Source organism: Zosterops lateralis (genome assembly GCF_965231275.1).
Source record: "Zosterops lateralis genome assembly, chromosome: 2".
NCBI classification, from domain to species: Eukaryota; Metazoa; Chordata; class Aves; order Passeriformes; family Zosteropidae; genus Zosterops; species Zosterops lateralis.
The window spans coordinates 5,180,027-5,198,070 of NC_139763.1; the positions used below are offsets into that span (position 1 = coordinate 5,180,027).

Consider the following 18,044-nt stretch of genomic DNA (forward strand, 5'->3'; position numbering starts at 1 on the left):
AAAAAATGAAGCTGGGCTTGTAATTTTTGTTGTTGGTGCAGCTGAAGGAAAGGGAATACAAGTATTAGTGGAATTTGACTTTGCCTACTCTTGATCATGTCTGCCTTGGAGTGTGTTTCAGCAGCATCTGACAAGCAAAAATGTTCTGACTAATCCTCCTTTTCTCTGCCTCAAGAGCCTCAAGCAGAGAATTACACAGATTGTTTCAGGTGTACATCATCCTTTGTTGTGCATTAAACTCCAGGTAATTTGCTGAGTTTTTTTGGTGCTGCTTCCTGGCACTTGCTGCAGCTCTTCAGGGTGCAAAACTGCCTCAGCCATGCCGGTTTTGACATGGAAATGTTGCTTCAGTTGTGGATCACGTGGAAATCCTTTCTTGCTACCCATAAAATATCCTTGTTACTTTTCTGTGTCTTTCCACAGCCTGCGGTTTCCACCTTGCTGGTAAGGAAACATCTTCCCCACATCCTGAGGAAGCATCAAATACCATCAGGGTGATTTTCTCAGACTGATGATTAAGGTTCTACCCATCTGCTGCTGTTTATAAGCCCTAAGGGCTCATCCTGTGAACTTTTCCAGTGCCTAAAGTTGTCTTAAGTATTTTTGTCCCTTTTGCTTCTGGAAGGATCAAACCCAGATCTTTTGCAAGCAGGGAATGATGTTGCCCCTCAATGTTTCTGCTTTTGGTTAGAAACAGGGACATTTAGGCAAAATGTTCATTTATTCTCATCATCAGCCAAGCTTTTGCATTCTTATTTAAGGAATAAATTGCAGCAAAGGCATGGAAGTTTCATAGACTGCCCTAAAGCCTTCTGTGACTTTGCCAGTGGGTCTCAGTCCATCCATCCCATCACATCTCTGAGAAGAGCAGTGAACCAAACAAAAATGGGGTAGATGCAAACTTATTTCATCTGCCTCCCACTTTTCAAGGCATGCACATCTCTTATCTCTCATTAAGCTGATTTTACTGATTCAGGTAATTACCTCAGCATTGTTGCCTTTTGGAGGAGGCTGACACCACACCCTTGGATCCCACCTTTCCATAGGAATTTGAGGCCTTAGATCAGTTTGTGAGCTCTGTCTCTCACATTGGACAATACTCAGTAGTTTTTAGAATATGATAGAAACGAATTGCAAAGATGGAGAGCGATGAAATATGTGTGCTGATATTTACACTTGGCATTTTAGTAATAAATGAATGCTAATCACAGCAACAGTCACACTCTCATCATCTTTCCGTGGCAGCATTAGCATTATTGTATCCGTAAACTGAAATTCTTGTCATTTTCTGCAGCAAATAACAAAGGAAATCCTCCCTGCCCCAGAGCTCTTGCAGTCCAAACATCACAAAGGACAGGGTTGTGTGTCTCTTTTAACCAAAGCCAGATGTTTGATTTCAAGGAGGGAATTAAAATCTATTTTCACTCGGGATTTTTTTCTCATGCAGAAGGTCAGCATGGGAGAAAGCATGCAGGAAGTTTCCCTACTGGCATTTGTGCTAATTAAGGGTGCAGAACAGATTCAGTAAATAATCCACTGCTTTCTCAAGCCAATAAACATTTTGAAAATCATCTTCTTGTGAGCTTTAAATATCAGCTCTCGATATCTGGCAAAATAAGTTTTGTTGTGGAATTTTTCTTTTTCTTTTAGTTAAATAGAGTGAGATAATTTTAAATTGGTGTTTTTGTGGAAGGAAAATTCATGAAAATTATTTTCCTCCTGTTTTACAGTGCATGACCACATATTTCTCTTCACCTGAGAATGCCAAAGCCTGGTGTGAAGTCTCTTGGCTCTCCAACCATGGAACTTCCTTGCCAGGCATCTCTCCTTTTTCCCGATTAGCTTTGCAAAAAAGGTGAATGATGGTTTCTTTTAAGGGTTACCAGACCAGTGATGCAACCTTTATTCCAAAGCATTTACATTTCTGCTTCTTCTTCCAGCATTCTGGTACCATAAAGAAACTGCCAAAGTTTGTGTCAGCACTTGATGCTGTTAGGAGGTAGGAATGATTTTCTTTTCCTGAGTACCTGGAAGATCCAAGAGTGTTGTCTAACCGAAGCAGGGGCTGCACTTTGGAGAGAGTGTGGAAAGAGCAGGAGATTTCTTGGCATCAGAAGTGGAAATATGAGTGCTGAGAAACTCCTGGGAGACAGAGGTTCCATCCCCAGAGTGGTGTCAAACTCCTGCTCTGAGGATGGAGCTGCCCAGCCCTGGATGATCCCTCCTTGTGAGACACCTGTGGGCTGGTATTCCATTCTCCCATTGCTCAGGTGCTGATCCCTCCTTGTGAGACACCTGTGGGCTGCTATTCCACTCTCCCATTGCTCAGGTGCCGATGGAACAAACCCTGCTGAGGAACTCTGTGCGAGCTGGAGCTCTGCCCCTCCTCTGTTCCAGCAGCAGCTTCAGCTCAGCAGATGCTTCAGAGATGGGTGGGTGAAACCATTGGCAAATGCCCACGTGTCCAAATGCAGAATCAGAGCAGCAGCAGCAGCAGGAACAGCAGGAGCCTCCTGCTGCCAGCAGAGCCATTCTCAGGGTGGATCAGCCCAGCTCTGCCTCCTGGGCAAGGCTGCAGTTTTGTTCAGACTTGGCTTGCTCCTGAGAGGAATTAAGGACTTGTCTTTACAAACAAACAGTAGGTCTGCTGGTAGATAAAGTTAGCACTGGGAGATGAAAGAAACAATGGGAAGGATTCCAGTGATTGATGAATGGAAAAGAAGATATTTGCCTTTACAAACGAACTGTTTGTTGAGAAATTAAATTGAATATTGAAAGATGAAAGAAACAATGGAGGAAACCCATAAATTCCATAAGAATTAAGGAGGGTTATACATTAAAGGGGAATCTTAGGTATTAGGCATTCCAGGAAGTCTGTAACTCTAAAGTAACGCAGCCAATGGGGAAAGAGAGAGGGAAATGCAGCTGGGAAATTGGGATAAATAGGAGGCTGCATCCTCCAAAATTTGAGAGACCCCAGGGAAAATGCCCTGTGGCCTCTCCCTTTATTCAAATAGAGTAAAAGGACTCCTCTGTCTCCTTTTTTGGACATAAACCTCTGGAGTTTGTGGATTATTTTTCCTAACATTCCTGACACACACCTGGTGCAGGGGTTCTGATGAGGAGTTTGCAGTCTTTATCTGGGGGAAGGGTGTGAGCAAGGCCATGGAAAACCCACAGGTGCTTTGATTTTGATTGCATGGATGATTTACTATCAATCTAAAAAAAAAATTAATTAATAATTTCAAAGCAACAGTTACACTTGACAGCCAGCCAGGATTTTCTTTTAGAAAAAGAGAAGAGAAAGGAAAAGCATTTCCTCCTTGTGTACAGTGAGATCTGTGAAACCACCAGTGAATTTTATGTTTGTTCAGAATCCCCTCAGAGACGCAGATTTAGGTTCATAACTTTGTCTGGCCATTACATTTTGGCAGAAATATTAAAACATGTATTCTTGTCCTTGCAGCTCAAATTTCCTTATACTTCAAACTTTCATTTCATATCGGTTTTAGTAGTTTGTTGTTTCAGTCATCTGGTGCTTTTCTGCCCACTTTAAAAGCTCCCCCACTTCCTTTGTACTGAGTAATCCAGTATTTGTTCTGGGTTAGTCACAACAGTGATGAACAGGGAGGAAAAACCTCCCCAACAACTTACTTTGTTCCTTCTTCTAAACAATCCTATTTAAGTGTTAGTATCTTCTAACCAGGTTAAAATGTGCTGGTTTTTTTGCAAACCCGACTGAATTCCTTACTCAGTATTCACACATTAGCAGCAGGATGCTATATCCCATACCTTGTCTATGTCTTAGGATCCCTAAATCCAGTGTTTCTGCTTTGAAAGGCTCCTCCTCCTTCAGAGGCTGCTCTGTTTTTAGTTGAGCTGGCTCAGGAGCACACACAACAATGTGCCTTTAGGTCCTTCAAAATGAGAAGCTTCCTATAAACGTTTAAATTTAGTGCATCAATAGAAGCTCTGACACAAATTGCGAAACAAGTTCTGGGAATTGTGCTATAGATTCAGCTCTGAAACAACTTAGGAAAATCTCTCATCAGAAATGTGTGCTTGGGTCTGTGTCTATGTGTCTGTAACTCTTAGCTGGCAGTGAGGGTTAAATCTTATGCTGACCAACAGCAAAAAGCAATTTGTGAGTTTGTGTTGGTTTGTTCTGTGCTTCAAATCTGCTGAGCAAAGGCGGGGTTTGCATCTGTGTGCAGGATTCACGAGTGGAATTTCCAGTTGCGTGCACAGCCCTGTGTCCTTCCCATCTGTATCTCAGCTGTATGTCAGACAGGATTTGGAGGGATAAAAAAGGAGACGTCATCCTTTTTATGAGAGGAGCAGCAGGTGCCTTCAGTCAAAAACAGCTCCCAGGCAGCAGCAAGGGCACAAGCCAGTGAAGCAGGGCCAAATCCTTGGGCTGGTCCCTGGTGTTTGCTGTTGGTGAGCCTGGTGGCATCAGGGGAATGAGGGAGTGGGATTGGTGTCAGTGCCCATTCCCAGAGCTCTGCTGCAGGGATCTGATGGCTCAGGCAGAGCCAGGAAGGGCTCAGTCCCATCAGCAGCTCAGAGCCCCTCCTGAGTGGTACCTTCAGGTGGATTGGCCCTGTAACCCCTGGGGGGATGCCAAGCAGGAGACCCTCTGACTCTTCTCCCAGTAAAAACAAGAAGCAGGCTATGTAATGTCTCAGATGGGATTTACTCCCCTGCAGCACTGCTAAGTGAGGGATGAGGTGTGATTGGGTCTCACCTGGTGCCCAGCTCGTGTTGGGGATGGGACAAGCCCTGAAGTGCTGGAGGGAACAAGAGCTTCCCTGTGCTGGGATTGCACAACCTCCTCTGTCAGAGGTTCAGCGTGACCTCTGCCTGACTCATGTTTTTTCCTCCTGTTACCAATAAGAACTTTTTCCTCATGAGTCACTTTGAAACAGTTTGTGTGTGTTCAGAGGGAAAAAGAAAAAAAACCCAAAAAAACAACCAACAAAACCCAAAGATTTTCCTGAGGAACGGTTTGCTGGTGAGACAGAACAAATCACTGGGTATTGGCAGGGACTGTTTTGCCTCCACAGTTCAGTTAATGATCTCCTAGGGCAGTCAGGGATTTTTTTTTTTTTACTGTCACTTATGTTTGTCCCTTCATTTTAATACTTTTCTTCTCTGAAATGCAGGAGTGAAAAATACAAGTGCTACTCTTCCACCCTTTGGATGCCTGAAGCTCAGGGAAACAATGACCCCTTCAAGAACTTGCCAGATTAGCTGTGTCCATCCTAACACAGACATAAAATATATTGGCAAAACCGTGCTTGTTCTTTTCCACTTTCTTCTCAGGTAACATAAAGGAGAGCACATTTATAGTATTGTAGCTGTGACTCTTGAAAGATCTGAAATAGTGGGATTTCTGCCCCCTCTCCATCCCCATGGCTTCCTTGCAGTGGCAAACTTGACCTGTGTGACTCAACAGCCCCAGAGCTGTGTGGCAGTGGCAGGGAATTCAAGTCCCTGGAATCACACACAAGCATTTTGACTCAGAGAGCTGAGTAGTTCCTGAGAAATTCTTTTCTCTATTGGGAGTAAACATTAAAGTCTTCATTGTATGTATTCATTTTCAGTTTGTATCCTGATGGCAGGAATTATTTGTTTTTCGTATTTGGCTGCAAAAAGGTTATTTCTGGCTAAATCAGCCTATTCCTCTCTTCACTGTCCTTGCTGATTGATTTAAGCCAGTTTTGCCAGATGAGCTGCAGGCTCAAACACAATCAAATTTCTGTGGTTTTTGTGAAGTTTAGGAACTTAGAAGAGGGAGGAAACGTTAGCACTGCCCCACTGAGGGGAAGACTGGATTGAGCTCAACCCTTGCTAAACATCTGAAGTGCCACAGCAGGAGCAGTTTTGAGACTGCCCTGATGGTGACACAAAATTCACTGGGCACCAGAAAATGCAGTCATGGTGCAGAAATCAGATGGAAATTGGGTCTCATCTGAACTACTTGTCACCTTCATTGGCAGGATGGTTTAGCCTTTGCCTTCCTGTCCTGGATTTGTTCATTTCTACAATGAGATCTCTAGAACTGGAGGATGGACTCTCCATCCATTCCCACAGTCTGCTGTGGCCACAGGCTGGACTTTCTCAGGCTGACAGGCTGTAATCAGCCTGAAACTGTGTGAGCCTGCTGAGGTCTCTGAGTATTTACTGACAGCTGATTCTGAGAGGTTTTTGCGTGGCCAGAAGGTTGAGGGAGGTGGTTCTGTGTGATGGTTCTGGCTTCTTTTCTCCTGCCAGGATCAGGATTAATACACAGGAGTCGAAATTTGTGTTTGGACTTGGATGTTTATTATTTCTTATCTATTTACAGATTCACGAGCTGTGAGCTCTAACTAGCAAGTGAGAGAAATGAGGTAAAATGGAGAGCTCTATCTCTACCAGGTCTTTTATAATTGAACAACCTATTCAATTATGAAATGCCACCTAAATTATTTTTATTTTAAACCAAATAACTAACTACTTGAAGTCTGCAATGCCGACTCCATCAACCAGTTACAGAAACCCACCCAAACCCATGAAGAGGAAGGAAGAAGGTGAAGAAGAATGACTCAGTGCTCAAAGTCATCCATCTTAACTCACATGTATTACTATATACTAAAATCCCAAAATCCGAGTTTCCAGAATTCCAGCTGTTCTGCCCCTCTTCTCTGCCCTCGTGAGACTCCACCTGGAATTCTTCATCCAGCTCTGGGGTCAAATAAGAAGGATTTGAACCTTTCAGGGTGTACCCAGAGGAATCCACAAAGGTGATCAGAAGGCTGGAACACCTCTGCTATGAAGAGAAGTCTGAGAGAAGCTGGGTTTGTTCATCCTGGAGGAAAGAAGGCTTTGGGGAGAACTTAGGGCACTTTTCAGTGGCAAAGGGGGGCTTATAAAAAAGGATGAAGATATGTTTTTTATATGGCCAAATAGCAAGGGGAAAAGGGGCAGTGTTTTTAAACTAAAGGAGGGCAGCTTTAAATTAGATATATGGAAGAAATTCTTTACTCTGAGAGTGATGAGGCCCTGGCACAGGTTGCCCAGAGAAGTTGTGGTTGCTCCATCCCTGGGAGGGTCCAAGGCCAGGCTGGATGAGACTTGGAGCAACCTGAGACAGTGGAAGGTGTCCCTGCCCAAGGCAGGGGTTTGGAACAGAATGAGCTTTAAGGTTCCTTCCAGCCCGAGCCCTTCTGTGATTCCATGATTCTGGGTTAAATGATTTAATAGTTCTCAAGCTTTAGATCCTATTCATCTACAGGAAGATGAGCTGGCTTCTGAAGCACAGAGCTTTATTTTTATATTGTTACATTCCCAATGATATATTCCTCAAATATGAATTCCCAATGAGCCCATAATCCTGTTCACCTCATGCATATCAGTCTGTCTTGAAATGTCATGACCACTTTCTGCATCTGAAATAATGATAGCTTTATAGACAAAATAATACAAAGCAAGAAAGAAATGTTCCAGCAATGACCTTTCTGTGTCAAACCCCTGGCCTAGAGAAGATCAGGATCTTCTAAGTGACTAATTAAATCAGAAGTGAATCTGTCTAAAGCAATAAATGCTGAAGAAGTATGATGAGGAAGCCTGCTGTCAGCCACAATATTTCAATTACTGATAGTACAGTCTGGGAGAGTCAAATCCCATCTCTAAAAATCTTCTTCTTGATCCTGTAACATTATCCACAAATGGATTTTGATGTGGCTTTTAGCCCTTCCTTGTATAAATGGCAAATTTTACATCAGTTTAGACATTCGAAATGCAACTGCAGAAAGTATAAACAACAGAGCTGGGAGAGCTGATCAGCTCCAGATGACTGTGCCAGGAGGACTGGGATGAGCTCCTTCCAGGCTGGAGTCCAACTCACTTCCAGAACCACACAGCCAGGGCTTTTATTCTGAACATCTCCTTTTCCTTCCCTGTTTCTCTCTCCACTGTCCTTCTTCACCACCAAAGAAAGAGTGGGCAAGTCGTAAGATAGAATCACAGAATCAGTTTGGGCAGGAAAAGACCTCCAACATCAAAAAGTCAACTTTTGACCCATCCCCACCTTGTCCCCAGCCCAGAGCTCTGAGTGCCACATCCAGCCCTTCCTTGGACACCTCCAGGGATGGGCACTCCAAACCTCCCTGGGCAGTCCCTGCCAATGTTGACAACTCTTCCAGTGGAGAAATTCCTCCTGGTGTCCAACCTGAACCTCCCCTGGAGCAGCTTGAGGCATTTCTTCTTGTTCTGACAGAAAAACAACAGGAAAAACAGACAACACTTACTCAAAAGGGATAAGGGAGAAGAGACCAAAAATTTAGCTGTGAAATACAATGATGGTAACTAAAAATGTATTTATATGTAGTCACCCATGCATGTACAGATGTTCAGTTATCCAAAATTTTGATGGATCAGTAGTTTCCCTGCAGGAGACTGTGTTGGCTTGTGCTGAGCAAGTGCAACTCATCACAGTAGAACAAAGAGCAGGTGCTGCTGCAGAGGATGCAGGACATAATCTTAAATCTGCTGCAATTAATACAGGACAAGATGTGGCTGGACTATGTGAAAAGGGCTGGACAGGACACAGAATGCATCCTTAATTGCCTGAGTGGTCTTTTCCAGTCTCTGCACTGCTAAAAAGTAAATCTTTCCCAACAGCTGTGAGCCTAACTGCTGGTAAATGGAGAAACAATGCTGATATAAATCCGAACCTCAAAGAATTTGTAAGTTGCAAGGTAAATCCTGAAATACAAATTATTTCTGTATCCATTTCTCATTTGGATTAACTGTTCACTGACTTTTCTCAAATTTTTATTTGAAAAGGGAGTTCTGCACATTCTGTATTTAGGAACCATTTAATTCACTACTGCAATGAAGTTCCAACTCACATACAATCCAATTCACATGTCAGTCTGGCATTAGCTATATTTCAAATTGAACAAAACATATACTTCTTTATTGGAGGGACCAAGTAATTTCTAAGGGCTAAATATCTGGCTTTTGTCAGTGCTAGCCAAAAAAATTCAGCCAAGATATTTTTTCCTGAAAATTTAGATAGTTCAAAAAGAAAAAAAAAAAAAAAAAAAAAAGATCATGAAGAGAAATATTTATATTTGAACATTGAATTTCACTGACTAAGTCCTCTTTCTTATGATTATTTATTTATTAGTGGGGTTTTTAAGTCAGATGGCATCCTCTGCCCAGCCTACAGCCAGGGGCTTCTTGTTGCCTTCCTGACAGGAGATGTAAGTGGTGCATCTGTAAGAGGCTGCAGCCTCGCAAGACATCCTGGTGTTAAGGTGCACATTCTCCTTAGAGCAGAAATGTTTCTACATCAACTATTTTTTTTCTTTTTAATTTTTTTTTAATTGAAGCATTCTACAATGCTGATTCTTTCTTTCTTTCTTTCTCTTTCTTTCTTTCTTTCTCTTTCTTTCTTTCTTTCTTTCTTTCTTTCTTTCTTTCTTTCTTTCTTTCTTTCTTTCTTTCTTTCTTTCTTTCTTTCTTTCTCTTCCTTCCTTCCTTCCTTCCTTCCTTCCTTCCTTCCTTCCTTCCTTCCTTCCTTCCTTCCTTCCTTCCTTCCTTCCTTCCTTCCTTCCTTCCTTCCTTCCTTCCTTCCTTCCTTCCTTCCTTCCTCTAATTCCCTGGGCAAGCTTTAATTTTCTTCTTTTTTTCTTCCTTTTAATTTTCTTTTCCCCTTGATGAGCTTGATATTTGATTTTCCAAACCAGAAGAACTGCTCACAAGTGCCCCAATGCTACACAAGGCCCCAGCTCTGCTATCCTTAACACACACAAATGAGAGGGTCTGTGCTTCCAGATCCCTTTCATCCCCATGAAATTATCTGCAACACTCTGATACCTATTTAAGTGCTTCTCTGAACATATTGCCTCAGCTCCAAGAGCTGTACCTGTGATTTTCCATCCTTTAGTGTCAGCTCCTCATAAAATATCACCCTGTGTTCACTCCTTGTCTTTGCCTGAGCCAAGTGACGTTGCACTGAGGTTATTGTCATGGGTTGTGGAGCTGGAGGCACATCTATCTTGGGAATGTGCTTTGATTATTTAGACAAAAAAAAAAAAAAGGAAAAAAAAAAAAAGAAAAAAAAAAAAAGATTTTTGGATTTTCAGACCTGGTTCACGCCCTGCTTAACGAGGTTCTTGAGTTCCTGGCATTGCTGTGTCTTAGGGGATGCTGGAATTGCAGTGAAATGAGGAGCGCAGTGACAGCAACTGGACAAACTGCTTAAATTCAGGAATAAACATTCACAGAGATATTTCCTTTTACTCTTAGTTTGCTTTCAAGGTACAGAATTGAAGGCCTCCAAAGCAACGCCACCTGATGTGTGGACAGGAACTGAATTCAGGATGTTTATACCTGATCTTTGAGGTGTGTAACTCTGATATTTGAGATGCTGAGTGTTTAAAGTGTGAGAGGGAATAAGTGCTCTGAAGGATAACAGGGATTAAACCTGCAGTTTTAAAATGCCTTTTTCTCAAAGTCAGGCCAGGGGAGCCAAATTGAACAGGCAGAAGAGGCAGATTCCCCTCTGGAGAACACAAATCTCTGGAGAGAACAGGAAAGAGAGAGAACCAGCAAAATTCCCAGTGGAGCACCTTTGTTTCTGTTGCCAACAGTTATCACCTCCCTGCAAAAGGTAAAAAAACCCAGAGAACCTTTTTCCCTAATCCAAAAGCCTTCGTGTAAGGACAGCCAAGCTCTGCCACCTTGGAAACAAAGGGACAAGAAAGGATGGCCCCTACAATGGCCAGGATCACTCTTATTTCTGTTCTCATCCTCTGGGCAGCCACACGGCAGGGAAGAGGAGATGAAATTACAGGTGAGTGATGCAAACCTGGCCAGAGGACAGCTTAGCTTGGATGCTGGATAGATATTTCTTTGAAATAAAGCAGCCAAGGTGGCCACTCTCTGGAGAACTGGCAATGTCCCAGCGACCATTTCAGAATCCTCTGTTGATAATTGAACAGAGAAAATCTAACCAAGCAAAAGCACAACCTTTGTCCCCAGCCTTTCGTCCCCAGGAAGAATCCTCATCACTTCCTTTGTGCCAGAAATGAACAAGGAGAATTTCTACTTTGTCTTCAATAGTGTTCAAATTTTTATGAAAATTGTCTTTAAAATAAGCCTTAGCAGGAAATGATGTAGTAAAGTGCCTGGCAAATTCCTAGGGATGCATAAGATGAAGCTGTAGAAAACAGGCTTAAATTTCATCTGTGGTATGGGCTGTAATTTTGAAAAACCCTAACCCAACTGTAAATGCTAAATGAACCCCTCATTTATTCTCCATTTCTGGTTTGATTCATTTAGATGAGAAAATACTGTGATTTTTGACTGCTCTTCATTGTTTCTCTTTGCTTAAGTGGTTTTGTGAGTCTCAGTTAAATATAAACCATATTTCTTAGAACCTTGAAGACGTTTCTGTTATTCTGTCAAAGCCACAGCTGAAAAGAGGTTTGCAGAGATAGGGCCAATAGAACTCCCATCCCAGTGCTATATAAAGTAAATGGTGTTGACTTTAAAATTTGGAATTTGTAGAAAAATCGAGTCTATGATCCTTTTTTTTCATGTTTTGGAGTGTTTGCATTTCAAATCTGAGCTTGAATCTGCCCTCCATGAACCTGTTCCAGGAGTTTATTCTTAAGGTTATGTCAAGACAAGAAAGGGGCTTATCTTTCAGTCTTACTGCTCTCCAGTGAGAAAAGATTTTGCAGATCCCAGCTCACAGTGGCTCCTGTGGCACCTGAGTGGTGAAGTTTCCAGAGCTGCAGCTCTGTCTGTGGCATAAATCCTATGAAACATTTTTTTATTGCTGTTTTTTTGGACATGCTCTCAGTTCTGATCTGGGTTTAACCTTGAGTTCCAAGGAGCCTGTTCCTGTGCAGCCTTTGCTCCCAGGCTTTCCTCTCAGTGTTTGTTTCTATTAATAAAGGGTTTGCTTTAATTGTTTATGCTCTTGCTTAACATGAAAAAAAAAGTATTGATATTTTCCCTGATGGTGCTGAAAGCTGGTGGTTTCTGAGACAAAAATCTAAAATCCAGAAATGATATGTGTAACATATCCATACTAATGGCAAGTGACTGCCTTCTGCTGTGCCATTGACTTCAGCTTTGAGTGGCTGAAAACAACAGGCAGTGCATTTTAATTCCATTTGATCGTGCCATAATCCCAGAGATGGGAGCAATGAGAACAGAAAGCCAATTTGCTAAAGAGCCCAAATTGATCCAAGCCACGCTGCTCAGCAGCAAACTGCTGTCAGCAAAATAATTGAACTCTGTGAGTGTCAAAGCTTGTTTTGAGCGGTGTGGAAGTGATGGATGGGGCAAAGGTTGGTGGTGCTGCACCTTTCACTGACACCTTCAGTCCAACTTCTTACGCTGAGAACATCTTTTTGTACCACAACAGTCTCATCTCAGAGCTCCTCTTTAGCCTTTGGCAGCCTCATTCTATACCTAATGTGTGTGTGTGTGTGTATATATATAAATATATATATATATGTACATAGTATCAATGTTTAAGTATGAAATATGACTTCATATCTGCTCTGACAGCTGTAGCTTCCAATTATAAACTGTGTCTAATTCTACCCCATCTTATTCTCAGTTTCATACCTGTATTTATGTTGCACATTGCTGTAGAGACTAAGCCAGCTCAGCTGACACTGGAATTTTTAGCTTTCCAGTGCTACGTTCTTGCTGCAGCCTCAGCTCTGCACGGACAACACGAACCCTCAGTGCTCTCCTTACTCAGTTTTTCCCTTCCAGTCCCTGCTTTGCTCTTGCCAGGCTCTGTGTGAGCTCTGGAGAACAGGAGGGATCATAGGGATGAGGAACAAGGCTGAGCTCTTGCTTCTTACCTGCCCTACTCCCCTCTAACCTGATTTTATCCTGTAACAGTCTGATTCCTTAATAGAGGAGTTTCTCTTTTTCATAGAACAATATTTGTCCTGCTCCTGCCTCCTTCCCTGGTCACAGCAGATGTTTGTGCACTTTCTCCAGGGAAAGGCTATAACCAAAATTGCTTAGGTATTAATTCTGTTCCACTTTGGTTATTTAGCCATTCAGGTTACAAACTTATTAAAAAACAAAAAAGAAGTTGAAGCAAGATTTTTTTTCCTCCCAACAACTACGTGCCTGGAAGCGTTTGCAGAGAAAGGTATTCTTGGAGCAGTCTTAACACATGGCAAGGGAATGCTTTTCAAAATGCAATGACAGCTGCCTGCTTCTTGTCAGGCACTTGTGCCTCAGGTGAGGTGTTAATGGAGCAAACACATTGAATAAGAGGCAACCCTTGATCTCTGATTCCTGCTCCAGAACCCACATTTTTTTGCCTTTCCCATTCTCCCAGAGAGTTATCCTGAAGTTAGCCAGAGGGAGAAGTCACCTTGCTTTCCCTGGCTCACTTCTCCTTCCATTTCCTCCTGCACAGCCACGTCCTGGTCAGAGCTCCATCCCAGCCTTTGGGATCTTCTCCTGGCTCAGGCAAGGTCTGGGCTTGAGCCAGGCTTTGGGACAGGCTGGGTGTCTTCTTGTCCCCCCTGACCACCTCCTTCCACCCCTTGCTTAGGGACAAAGAGCAGCCCTGGTGCCTTTGGGGATGTGGAGACTTCTCAGCTGCTGTCCCTAGAGCTTCAGGGAGAGGACACAGAGGCGCCCTGCTGGAGGCTGTCCAGAAGGAAGAAGCAGGGACTGGGGTTTCCAGCAATGTCCTCACTCTCAGTATTTTCCTGCTGACTTGCTCCAAGCAGCAGCACAGAGTCCCTGGAGTCTGCTGGGAGCTCTATGTCTCTCACAGACACACCCTGGAGCAAAACCCAGCATCAGCTCTGCCTTTTGCTGCAGGAGGAAGGCACAGATGAGTGGAACAGAGCAAGGATGGCCTTCCAGAGGCCATTTCTACACACCAAATCTACTCCATGTTTTCTTCTGCACTGTCCCTGCATTACAAATGGATCCTCCTCTCCCAAGCTCTTTTCCTAGTCCTGCTCAAACTGCACAAATATCTTTTGCTTTGCTGGAAAGTTCAGCTTGAAAAGCCAAAAAAAAAAAAAAAAAAAAAAAAAATTATACTGGAAACAAATATCTTTTGTTTAGCAATAATTCATGCTAAATGTGATAATAGCACAGGATTCCTAAAAGCCTGACAATTCTTTTTCTTTCCTTCTTGAATTGTTTTTAACATGTTTCATCTTTTCAGGCAGGAGATGAATTGTACTAAGAAGATAAGCTGTAAATGTTCTAATTGTATGCCTGTTGTGTATATTGTGTTAGCTTCAGTCTGTCTGTTGGCTGACCCTGGTGCCCTCAGAAAAAAAACCCAGCCCTGCTATATTTGAATCTCTGCAGCTAATTCATATTTATCCTTATTAAAGTTTCTTCTGCTTTGGCTAGAGGATGATGCAGGCGTTTTAATTCCATCCGATCCTTTTCCCAAATGGGACACAGGGTGACTCAGCCCCTCTGGCTTCTACACCATCTCATTAGGAGCCAGCCTGATGTCTGTGACAGGACTGTAGGTTGCTTACTGCTAATTCTTGAACTCCATCTGCTTTTGTTGCTGCTGTTGGGGTTTCTTTGTGTTGTTTGGTGTTGGGTTTTTTTCCTCCATCCCTGCTGAAGTATTTCAGTTTTAAGTAAAGCACGTAACAAGTTCACTCCTCATCAGGAATGGTTTCAGAACTCTGGAGCTGAGTCCCATCCCCAGACCTGTGTGAAATGATGCAGTTAATGACCTTATCACTGATTTTGTTTATACTCAAAGTCAATGAACCTCTGCAGGTTTCCAATGGCGTGATCAACAAGGTCTGCTGCAAATGCAGAGAAGCAGCGTGGGATCTCCAGGAATACCTTTTGTGTCAGGTACCTGGAAGTGATTCCCAGTGATGTATGAGTCCCCAGTTTTAGCCTAAGGTGATGTCTGAAGGATGTCTTGTTCCAGACATCTACTGTGACTCATCTGCCCATGAGTTCCTCACCCTTTGTTCCCTTTATAGTCAGTGGAGAGTGATGAAGGCTTTGGCAGCAGGAGACTGGAGTGGGCTTTTAAAATACTTGGATGACTCTACTCTGGAAGTGCCTATTGTGCTCTACTGCTAATTTATATTAACATATGTAAATTTCCTTAATAGTAACTTGAGTTAAATTGCCCTTTTTCCGCCTCGCACCTGAAGGCACCAAGAACTCTTTGAATTTCCTGCCAATCTTCATCCTTTTGTGACCAAAGTGATGCCTATGACAAGCAGTCACTACCAATCCTTTCTTGTGTCTGTTTTCTGAAGTGATGTTCTCCCCAACATCAGCCTTCCCTGGAAATCATTCATCTGTGTTGGTTCTGTCACTGCTTTCTTGTAACACTGGGTACTGCAGGGAACTTCTGCTCCTGGGTGACAAGTTAATGCTGATCTCTTTCTCTCCTGTTTCTGTTTCCTAGAAAAAGGCCTCTCTCTGCTGGGATACTACCTGTGCAACTACACCCTGAGCAGAAGTGTGTTTAAAATGGTTGCCTATCAAAAGTCCTATGAGAAGAACACCTCCTGTGGAGGGTGGCTCCCGTGGATGGTGTGTCCCCAGAGACTCTACAGAACAGAGTTTCACACCATTGAGGTCCCTGAAACCATCACTCTCACAGATTGCTGTGAAGGATATGAACAAGTTGGACTCTACTGCTCTCTGGGTGAGTTTTACTCAGATTAAGAGAGGAAATAAATGCTTCTTGTGGAAGAAGATCCACTTCACCTGAGATGTGTAAAGGCTTAATTCAGTTCTGGGCCATAGGTTTCTATTCACTGAAATAAATGAGTTTGAAATAATGTACAGTAAACTTTGTCCAACATGGCAAGGAGTAGACACAGCAGATTAAAGCTCCTGATTCTTGCTCTTTGCCACCTCTAGCCACAAATTCACTAAACTTCCAGGGGAGCCTGGGGAAGGTACCTGGTTGTCAGCCCTCCAGGGGCTCATTACCTGTCCAGGTTCAGGCCAAGAGCAATAATTCACTGTCTGATGACTGCATGTACTCCAGGAGCTTTCTCCTCAAAACTAATTCAGGATGCACTTGGGATAACATCTCCTTTGATGTAGAGTAGGGTCTGCTCCCAGAATGCAAACCCAATTTTGGTTCAAATTTAAAACAACCTGTGACCTCAGAGCAACTTGGTACCAGATGCTTTCCAACCAAAACTACACCAGGACCCATTTTCTTAGGACTTCCTTGGTTACCTCTGGCTGTATGGGAGGTCTGAGAAGTGATGAACTTTTTGGTGGATCTGAACTAACATCTGAGTGTTAATAAGACTCTGCTCAGGAAAACTCAATCACCTTTGTCTCAAGATGGAAGCTTTTCCCCCTTCCCACATCAGCGTTTCCAGCTGTCAATCAGAAATTCCCAGTTTTATCAGAACTTGAGACGCAGATGGAGGGCATTCCTTGGGGAAAAGGAACTTTATTCCTCCAATGGATAAATTTAGATGATTTTAAGCTGAGCAGGCACCTTGAATTATCTAAACCAGCTTCAAACTGTTCTGTCATCCAGAAAAGTTCTGCAGGACATAGTTTTCCTATTTTCAGTATGACATTGCATTTTCTCTATTTCCACTTTTCAGTATGGACCTGGGCATTTCCATAATCACACACAGGAACAGCAGATTGAAAGGAAAGGTCCTGTTGCAGCCCTGGCCCTTGTTTTGGGTCATAAGACTTGGGTGACTCAGATCTGTGGGAATGTCCCCAAACCTGCTCCTGCACCAGATCATATAACGTGACACGAGGGGGGGATGAGCCATATGTCCTGTCATGGGATCTGTCAACAACACTGTTCATCCCACATTTAAGTTGCTTCAGAGCATTTGAGAAAGAATTTCCAATTTATTATTTTTTTCTCCAGGTGTTTTCTCCACAGTGACAGGTAGAATATTGTGTCTTGCAGGATTTGAACAGAAGAACCTGAACACAAAAATGGTCAATGTGTTTTACTTGTCCCTAAAATTATTTGCTAGAGAAGAGAAATTAAAGCATAATTCCTAATTTACTGTACCCTGCTATTGTTTGGCTTCATGGCTGTTGTGGAGTCCCAGCAAAGCAGAATTTGAGCTGCAGGTTACTGTGTGCCTGAGCAGATTTGTCAGACAGGCAAAGGATCTGCTGCTGATCATCTCTATTTTCCAAGCATCAGTTCCACACTGGGGAAAATCTCCAGTACAACTAATTATGGTTGAAAAGTTACTACACTGAAGTCTTTTGGATACACATGTGCATACGTGTGTGCCTGTAAATGTCAAATGGCAAGACAGAGAGGCAATCAGAGAAAATGATTTTTTAATTCTGTATTACAAAGAAAGAGCTGTGCCAGCTAAATGTGGAAAAGTCACCGTGGTTGTCACTGTTTGCACAAGAAATTCAGGTGTTTCTGAACCTCTGAAAATTAAGACCATCTTCTTGTGTGGAGGAAAAAAAAAAGCATCCTGGTAACGCTTGAAATATTTCTTTCTCAGTATAATTCTGTCTCTTAAAAGCATCTCTAGGGATATTTTAGGCTTGAGAGCTGTTGATGATTCTGTTTCATCTAACATGAACAAATCCCTTGAAAAGCTTAGGTGCAGAATTTCCACCCTGCCCTTACCATGTTGCTGATGGGCATCCTGGGAAAGTTTGTCCATGAAATACTCTGGTCACCCTGACACTTTTTTTCCTGTCAAAGTTAATTTGGGAATATTTAAAACCATTTAAGGATTTGTATAGCTTCTAGGTGAATTCCATGTTTACATTATTCTGGTATCTTTGCTTTTCAGGGCATTAGTCATAAATTCTGTGAATGGTAATGCAGTGTCTAGACACAGTCTTAAATAAATGATGAGAAGAGAAACTGGAACTGCAGAAATTACTGCACGGCTTCACTGTTGAGCTACTGTTATTTTCTTCTTGACGTTATCCGTGCTGGCGTGCTCTCCATCCTGCCAGGAGTGGAAAGGTCTCCATGACCTTTCACAGCAGCCTGTTCCTGGCCACTCCTCACCTTCTCTACC

General features: G+C 42.8%; 1 protein-coding gene across 1 annotated transcript in view; it reads left to right on the forward strand.

The window, feature by feature from the left end:
- Window positions 1–15,519: 15,519 nt before the first annotated feature.
- The window catches only part of UMODL1 (uromodulin like 1), a gene marked incomplete at its 5' end in the record, with an annotated part of 42,556 nt that continues 40,031 nt past the window's right edge, over window positions 15,520–18,044 (forward strand). Inside the window, one exon of the mRNA XM_083854471.1 lies at window positions 15,520–15,697. Within this exon, the coding sequence (XP_083710597.1) occupies window positions 15,520–15,697 (178 nt within the window). The remainder of the gene's footprint in view (window positions 15,698–18,044) is intronic.